The sequence below is a fragment of the Mizuhopecten yessoensis genome, unplaced genomic scaffold (assembly GCF_002113885.1).
Source record: "Mizuhopecten yessoensis strain PY_sf001 unplaced genomic scaffold, ASM211388v2 scaffold10797, whole genome shotgun sequence".
NCBI classification, from domain to species: Eukaryota; Metazoa; Mollusca; class Bivalvia; order Pectinida; family Pectinidae; genus Mizuhopecten; species Mizuhopecten yessoensis.
The window spans coordinates 395,958-405,616 of record NW_018408726.1 but is presented as its reverse complement, the minus strand read 5'-3'; the positions used below and the strand labels follow the sequence as shown (position 1 = coordinate 405,616).

The 9,659-nt window shown below is 33.5% G+C and overlaps 1 protein-coding gene across 1 annotated transcript; it reads right to left on the bottom strand.

The window, feature by feature from the left end:
* Positions 1-519: 519 nt before the first annotated feature.
* Positions 520-7,628, bottom strand: LOC110462483. Its single transcript, XM_021516447.1, has 7 exons — positions 7,373-7,628; positions 7,022-7,210; positions 6,558-6,602; positions 4,722-5,042; positions 3,064-3,399; positions 2,025-2,219; positions 520-1,623 (listed from the first exon to the last, which is right to left on the bottom strand). Exons 1-7 carry the CDS (start codon positions 7,611-7,613, stop codon positions 1,601-1,603), a joined length of 1,350 nt encoding a protein of 449 aa, XP_021372122.1. The 5' UTR covers positions 7,614-7,628; the 3' UTR covers positions 520-1,600.
* Between the last annotated feature and the right edge of the window lie 2,031 nt (positions 7,629-9,659).

Below are 9,659 nucleotides of genomic sequence, written 5' to 3'. Positions count from 1 at the left end.
ACAGCTATGGTCATTTAAGGACGTGCCAATTGTTGCTGGTTGAGGAAAGCTGGAGCTGAAGTTTCCGGAGAAAAAAACACCGACCTACGGCCAGTGAACAATGATCATAAAAAATATATAAATATATAAAGAAAAAATAGTTTGTACCAGGTAAAGCCCAAAGATTTGACAGAAAAATAATATAGGTATATTAAATTGATTCTCCAGAACATTTATCTAATGTATATAACATAAATACTTGTTGTACTCCCACTCATTCGTTCGTTCTTAACGAACACAGAATATATGTTTGTGTAATAACAACATTACTTTTAATTGCTTAAAAGTTATGGCATACCATTTGACGATTTCATTGACGTACCAAAAAGGACTTTCACATGCGATAGGTGTTTACAGTTTTTACACGACTCGCTGTGTGTATAGGAACACTGTATGTATATAAATAAAATAATTACAGTATAATCACACGACCGTTCAATGGAAAACAAGTTTTACAATAAACAAACACGTAGACACAAAATCCATTAATTGGGACGAATTTATTCGGGACAGGGTAAAAGTAAGATATATATTTGATTGTTATATTCATTGGTGAAGTACAGTTTTTCATATGTTATCTAATTCCAGCTTACAGACAGAAATCGACATCTTCTAAATTGGTAATGGCGTTTTATCAGTAATTAGCTTCATCACGGTACAATGTCTTGGGAATATAAATAACATGCTGGTAATAATACTTATAAGCGTCACTGCAACCGTGAATTCATATGTGCATGCTGGTTTTATCGTTCATTCTACCCTCCGATAGATACAACTAAATGCTGAAATTACTTTGAAATCTTTAAAACATTGTGGCTATGTATTAAAGGCATGAAAACGTAATTAAAAAAACAATCGTATGAAAGTGTATCGATAAAGGACCTTTCTAATCATCACGTGGGTGGAATTGAAATAAAGCAAGTAACTTCAAAATTGTTTAAAATTTAGAATATATAAAATGGCAAAGGCATGGTATTGTAACCCACATCACTCGCATTTGAATATTTAGCATGATAAACACTCTAGCTTTTCAGCCGGTTTTTTTTTTAATTTTGTTTAGCCAACATGTATTAACACTCAACAAATTTTGCTAGAACATTTCATTATCTTTACAATCAATTGTTAATGAAAGCAAATAAAACAACTTTATTTTTGATTGACTGCTATGAATGTTAGTTGGTTTGCTATGTCTCTGCAATAACACAGATCAAATAACGAAAATAGCATCATATGGTGGGGAATATACAAGGTCACGTAATAGTGTGTCTGTGTCACATCGTTACCTGGATTCGGTAACACCATTCTTCATTTCTGATATTTGACCTGCTGCTTTCAATACAATTAACAAAGTATTGTTCTTGAACGAAATGTAACAATATTAATATCTATAAAATGTATATGAAATCAGAAAAATCGATGTAATCATTTTGCTTAGAAATATCGTCCATCAACAAAGCTATTCCTTAAGGTTGCCATCTGATTACTCCTTTTTAGTCCTTCAAATATATGGAGCTTAAATGATTGAGAGCAATGAGCACTCTGTAATCTTGGAGCCATACTTTCATTTGCCACTGCCAGGAATAACTGCAAACAGATAATAAAATATTAAGTTTAAAAAAGGAAGCTTATGTGTTTATTGTCAATGTTCACTTGTAATACTGATGTAAAATGTTGATTGATTCATCTATTAGGATCAGTTCAACGTCAAAAACGCCGAAATTATTTTGACATTATAAGGCACAACTGAAAAGACAATACACAATGTAAATTGAATACTTATGTTCCAGAAATATTGAAGATTGAGACAACAAGATAAATTCATGAAATGTCACGGACATGATAACATTATATATTAATCACAGTGAGACTACGTTTGCATTGTATAAAAATAAAATAAAAAAATAAAATAATATTTTTCATCCTTTAAAGATAATAAGGAAGTTTAATAATTCGATTTTTTATGAACTTTTCAGAGAAATACTTACAAACATGGTAACTTGGGCAATGTGTACACGTCCTATCGCAAAAACCTGTTGCGGATGTTTCATTTATTCGTATACACGGAGCACCAACACCGCATTTAAAAACATGCAAGAAGTTATTGTCGCAAGTTATATAAACGCCGCAACTGTAAGGATGATACAGTAGTGCGTTAGATCTTTTTCCATTGCACAAGGTTCCTGTAAATTGTGGAAAGTTTATATGCGTTAGACAATGAAGGATTTACGATCTGTAGTCGAATATGTGATCTTGTAAATAAAACAAATTGTAGTTAAACCCTTATTTAGCCACGAAAGGAAGACAGTAATTTTCCAACTTCATTTTGCTAAATTACCTTCTGGTTTACCTCCCGTTAACTTTTAATACGTATTATAGTTATACTAAGGTGGTTTACAGTGACGTATACTTTCCACAAGGGCCTTATAGGTGACCGCAATACTGTCATATCAAATTTGAGTTTAAACATAATGGTTAAATGTGAACAGTTTATAAAATGTATCTATGAAGCAGATACAAACAGTTATTGTTGTAATCGTAAAAAGCAAACACTGGAGGTTTGTGATATTCAACTGCAAAATATGAATCAACGATACTCGTTATGAACATGTAGATCAAATTCAAGTAATATGACGTCCTCATATCAACAACGCGGGTGGTGACAACAAAACCACAAGATGTCGACCGTAGATGACGTCCATAATCGTCATTGATCTGCAACTTTGTAAACCCTCTTATGTAAGTCTTTCAGTCGGCAGTGGACTTTTATCGAGAAAATCATGGTATTCGGATCAAGCATTTTAAAATCAACTACGACAGGTAGGTTGGCTCAAGTATCAGTCAATAGAACAGAATCGTTTTTGAAACATTTCGAACTTAAGAAGAAACGAATTTAGATCTCACAGATTTGTCTCAGTTTCAACAAAATTAGTCAATTAATTTAACCAAAATAACACTTTACGAAAATATGTAAAGTTTGACATAATATGTTGACAGTAAACGTAACACCAGTTTGTTTATACTTACCATCAACAACCAAAACTAATTCTTCCGTTGAGTAAAGAGTGCTAACGGCGTCTGGATGATCTGTTGCACATCTAATGTATGACCCGTTTATAGCCGTTGTTGGGGTACCGCTGAATAATACTTCTTTTGTAACTGCGCAATTGTCATCTGTAGATGATTCCGTTTTTGTGAACTCTGTGAAGTTAACAAATGAACTTGATCCATCCATTTTTATTTGCAGGTTGATAATTCCGGATGGATAACCGGTCTCGCCAGAACAATTGATAGCAGGAGAAAGTGTATGTCCAGTAGCAACGCGAGTTGCTGAAGTTAACGTTGGGTTGGTTTTCGGAGTATCTGGACAGAAAAAAACGACATTTAACACATATTTTATCAAATCAATTGCAAACTACTTCCGAATGACATAATGCACAGTATACATGTTCGGTACATATTTTACTATGGTAGCAGAGCACATTACTGATCCTAAATAGAAAGGGCATGTCTCAAACAAACATGGATAGTGGATTCATCCTGCACACCTATATATATATATATACTTCAAATAAACAGTCTGAATAAGTTGAGAATTTTTCTTTTTATGTTATTTTACTTCGTCCGTAAGGAATTTTTTTCTGCTTTTATAATAAATATATATATATATATATATATATATATATGTACATATATTGATAAACCATATTTTGATTATATTGTTTTAAGAAGAAAGACATTTTTTTAAAGTGTTTTTTCCGAGAATTGGGATTGTGGAAAACATGGTCACCATATCAAATAACACCAACATTATTGCAAACAAAAGCATGATCTCTAACCTAAAATTTTCATTATTTGTTTTGAAAATTATGAATTCCACAGAGTCCACTTCATCATGTATATGCCAATTTTAGTGCTGATTTTTTTTTATACATGTTATATTACAGGGGTTATTCATTGAACAAAAGTATCACACAAGGTTTCCGTACGCTACTGTACACTGCTACCTATAGGTTTGTGGGTAGATGTTTCTTAAACTCTAATCTTCACTATTAATGGAAATATGCATCGTAACAAATGTATAAAATGACATTATGATGTTTACGAGGCGCATTAAAGTCTTTTTAAATATGCAAGAAACAACAATAACATCTTACCAGAATCAATGGTCACTCTGTTGTTCCAGAAACCTTTTTTTAGTTGATAAGACATTTAACAGTGATGACATAAGCTGTATAATGCATCTTCCAAGTTCACAGATATATGTCATTTATGCATCTAGTATTGCTTGACAAAGTCCTAATTGCTTTTCAACATTCAAATACGAATTTATACAGAATAACGTTACTTGGGCGAGTGACGTAACGCTGTGCTTCAAACTAGTGGGATGTTACATGCAACAGGTCCATTGCTTTTAAAATTATTAGCAGTGTTAGAATTAATGATAATCAGAATTAACTAATTACGCATACTTACAATTGGGTACTATACAAGAAGTATTAGTCATATCTCGAAAATTACAGACTTAAAGATGAAGCCTGCTTTGTGTACATTTCAATATATATCCCGAAAAGAAAGCTTATAAAATTATAGATATAAACCATCGAAACCTATTGTTAAATAAGACCACAAACATATTATTAAATGTTCAATTCGTATACGTTTTTAAAAGATCTTTTTATTACCTCTAACGCCAACGTACGCAGTCGTGGATGAGTCCCCGGATACCGCAAATACATTGAAATGAAAAACACCCTCATCACTACAGGCCAACAATGTAAAAGCAATGGTGATGTCTTTCCCAGCATTGGACACTGTCACATCCCTGTTTGCACCGCTGTCGTCATTGACAACACCGGTAGGGTGAATATCGACAACGTGGCTTGACGTCTGTGTTTTGCTCGGGGTGAATGTCACATTGATATAACTGTACGTGACTTTGTTTACACTACATGTTACATTTGCCGATGAGCCGATCAAACTATTTACACCACTGCATGTTGCAACTGCAACATAAAATAGATACATTTTAATTAGTTGCAAAACACGGCTTTAATAAGGAAAAGTTAGAGCAAGGTATATTAATTTATTACAAACTAATATTGTTCCATACGTTTGATAACAATGTTTTTACGATATTAGATACTTATTATAAACCTGATAATGAGAAAAATAATGACATTGAAATTAGATTTTAAAAAATTGACAAAGAATAGTCTGTTTTTGTTAAAGTAAACCATACTTATACATTTCCTACCCGTCAGTGTTACTGACGAAGACATCTAAATTCGGTATAAATAAAGTGATCTGGTATTTCCAACTCCAAATTGTCCTATGTGTTTCAAGGCATCAGTTATTCGAAAGTGTGTCTCAAGATTATAGTGTTTCATAGCTATTCCGCGAGTACACAGTTTTCAATGCAAATTCCTGACGAATTAAAATTAAGTCTCAAGTTTTTTAATAAAAACATTGAGATTCGTCAAGGAATTCAGGATCAAGTTAGATCAGACGACTTTCTACTTGTTTCCTAGCGGTGCCGGTAAATCAGTTCAAATAGCACAAGAAAACGTAATTCAAACTCAAATGTCAGTGTTTTGATCACGTTTTTTAAAAAATTGCGCGTGCGACGACTATGCATTCTGTTTTGGACTATAGGAATAATTCACACTATACAAATACTGTTTGTCATACAAATTCTTAAGGTCATCATAAAATGTTAATATGCTGACAACAAAATATTCATTTGAAGCGCAAGATACTGCAACATTCAAGCCTTGATCCGATTTGGGTCCTGACATTCGCAAAATCCGGTGACGTTGATTGGTGACTTCAGAGCGTTCTATAAATATCTTAAGTGAGCCCCGGGTGCTTATTTCGTTTGTAAGAACACCCATCGATATTCTTCCTTTGATACAATCATAAATGAATATAATTCCTCCTCATTTTTTTAATGGTTTAATAAAATGATGGTTTGGTGATCCGATTTGGGTACTGTCACCTTATATATGATATAAAATGCCGAAAAAATATAAAGCGCTTTGAGAATAGTCTCTAATATCTTCCTACCTAAAATGCATCAAATTTTAAAGAAATTAATTAATTCACATTCAGTAAAATAATTAAAAAAATAATCTATTTATCCAATTTCGAAAAGCCTGATAAAACTTACAAAGTTATTATAAGGCGTTTGTAGCATGTAGTACTATGATCAGTTAGCTACGTTTTTTTAGAAATCAGTCAGTAATACCATCATATACTCAGAACATAAGCTTTTATGTACACTTTTGCTAAGTTGATTAAAATGCTTTGTTACTCACTGATTTAGTACTTTTAAAGCTACAGTTCCGAGTAAATCTAGGTGTAATTCGAAAGTAACTTATTCCGTTATAAACGACTGATTTAACAAGAAAAACAGCGGAATCAAGGAATACCTATACTTTTTTCATAATAGAAGAAGCCATGTACCTTTCTAATTCAATGTGTCCGTCGCATGAACTGCATTTTTTTTTTAAATTACTTACATACATCTGGTGGTGGCGTTGTTGTAGCTTGTGTGGTAGTGGTAGCTATAACAGAAAACATGTATGTTAGATGTGAGGAGAAAGAGTTCTTTTCAAATAGATGATTAAATGATAAGATTGACCAGATAAATATTTAAGGTAAATACACCCTGTATTTATACTCGGTGTCCATAATACGCAGCGATGGCAACGTTTACATCATCTCAATTAGTTGCTCAGTATTCGCCATTACTTAGAATGTTCTGTCAATATTCCATATTTTATCTTATTGACTGGTAACTCCTGGTTGTATGGAATGACAAGCGACTAGTATAACCATCATTTGATTAGTATCGCTGTGTTAGAGGTTTAAGGCTTGAGGATGAATTATCAGTTAAGTGACTGTCTTTGTAATAGTATATGTTCAGCCGACAACTAAGCATATTCAATACTAATGGATACAACAAAATATTTGTTTTACTCACTTGTTGTTGGTATGCTAGTACAAGGATAAGTCTGACAGTCACCACATAGGGGGGCCACAGACAGACCAGTATAGCACTGCTCTCCACAACCACGGCCATAGGATAGGTCATTGTAACACTGAACATACTTGTTACAGCTATATGGGTTTGCTTTATACGTATTTGCAGTTTCACCAATGCAAAAATCAGCTGAAAAATAATAATCATTTAATTGACTTCCATCGAACCCGTAGAGGAAAATATGTATTACTGTTTGAGTATTAATTTGAAACTAGACTTTTATTCTATATTATCAAATAATGAACAATGATTTATAGTGGAGCTTATATTTATTTTAAAATGTATACTAACCAGGTATCAGATATAAGATAGCAGTATCATTTTGTTCTACATCACCATCCTCAAAGACATCACTATTTTTTGCCCTGCATGTAATGGTACCGTTTCGCCATTCAGTTCCTAGTTTAAGTCCAAATGCTAGCCTAGCTTTGTTGTTACAGTTTTCAGTGGTCATAGTATTTCCTCCTGCTCTGGATCCATCATAGTCTGCTAATGGTACGGAATAAACATTGGGATCTCCTTGTTTAGTCATTGTGACCTCCAGCTGACCTCCAGGATAACCTACGAATCCTTCGCATACATGTTCAGATCCAATTCGATCGGTGTCAATAACGAAGTCTGGATGCAGTGTCATTAATACAGGCTTTGGTTTAGCTAGAAAAGGGAAAAAAATGACTATAGATCATAATCCCAAAAGCATATACCAACTTATAATGCACAACGATAAACTCTCAATCCAAAGGGTGCAGTACGTTAAAATAGGTCCCATTAAATTTATAATGGTAATTAATACAGTATCATCCTGATGCTAACTGTTCGTAAGCATTCTTAATCAGCGTACGATAATTTATGTTCTTACCCCATACGTTAAGTGTTACTGTCTTTGATTCGGTATTTCCTCCATTTTTCTTCATGTGTACAGTAAACAGTCCCCCATCGTCACATTCTACGCTGTCGTACGTAATTTGGAGGGATGATTGACCGAAAACGACATGCTCCCCAGTCTTTAAGTTTCGGTTAATCACATTTCCAACGGAAGTCACATCTGCTAGGTTCCTTGTCGCCTTGGTAACGTTGATGTAGTCGAACGCTAGTGTCATTTTGCAGGTAAGAGTCACAGGTTTCCCTATGAATGCGGTCACATCGGTGCATTTGATAACTGTTAAGACACAACATTATCTACATGCATATTACATTTTTTAAGTGATATGACGTTCATTTTTGTTTTCCCATTTCATTATCAAAAAACGTTTTACAAAATAGTTCAATTTTTATCGTTCAAACCGCAAATTATACCCAACGGCACTTTTAGTTAGTTGTCCAAATATAAGGTTGTAAAGACAAGCACAGCACTTTTGTATGCATAGAGTAGTCTATAGTTTAAGTATTACAGGTGATTCGATAACAACAGTTACGGTAGACCAACCACAAGGAAACAAATAGAAAGTCGCCTGGTCTAACTTGACTTGATATTTCAACGAATCTCAATGTTTTCGATAAAGAATTTGAGTCTTAATATCCATTCGTATATATTATATATTATATTAAACATCTACTCGTGGATTTAATATAGAAAACTATAATCTGATACACACTTCCGGATAGCTGATTTTTAAAATACATTTTAAGATCATTAGGAGTTGGAAGTACCAGATCCCTTTATTATATACCAAAACTATATGATGAACAATTAAAAATGACCTGCAGTTTATCTAAAAGTAATGTTTATTTTGGGGAAAAAATAATCATAAAATTACTCTTTACTGTATAACGTCTGCTTAACGTCATATCACTATAAGGTGGTCGTTGAACTCTACGATCATGAAAAAATATGAAGTGTTTTAAGAAAAGTCTGTTATCGTACTTTTTAAAATGCATCCAGAGTTAAAATAAAAAGGGCCGTAGAGTATCACTTGCAGTTTTAACGACATAGGGTAACGGTTCAAAATCACACAGTTATTTATGATAAACATTTCTTGAGAAAACAGAAAGCGTTTTAAGAATCAAAGCTTAAAGAAATTGATTAATTCAGTCTAGTTCCGATTTTTTTATTACTTAAGTGTGTGGAGCAATACTCACAAATGTGGTAACTGGGGCAATGTGCACACGTTATATCGCAAAAGCCTGTTGCGGATGTTTCATTTATTCGAACACACGGAGCAGCAGCAGGGCAGTTTAAAACATGCAAGATGTTGTTGGCACATTGTATAAATTGACCGCAACTGTAAGGATGATACAGCACTGCTCCATCACTTTTCCCATTGCACAAGTTTCCTGTAAATAAGATACAAAATGTAGTGTATCTAAACTGGCAGTCCGTAGAGCTGGAGGGGGGGGGGGGGGGGGNTACACGATTGAAGCAAACGTTGAATTGATTTTGTTATTAAACTGCAATGTAATAGCATGTATGAATGCTCTGAACACATTTATTTTTTGGCAGCAAGGTTTAATCAACTTTCTCGTTCTTACAGTTTGCATATTACTTTGTCCCGAATAAAAGCTTCTCTCCGTAATATATTTTAATTGTCCGTTCAAAAAAGCAATTTAAGTTATTAAATTGACACCATATCTTGAAAGT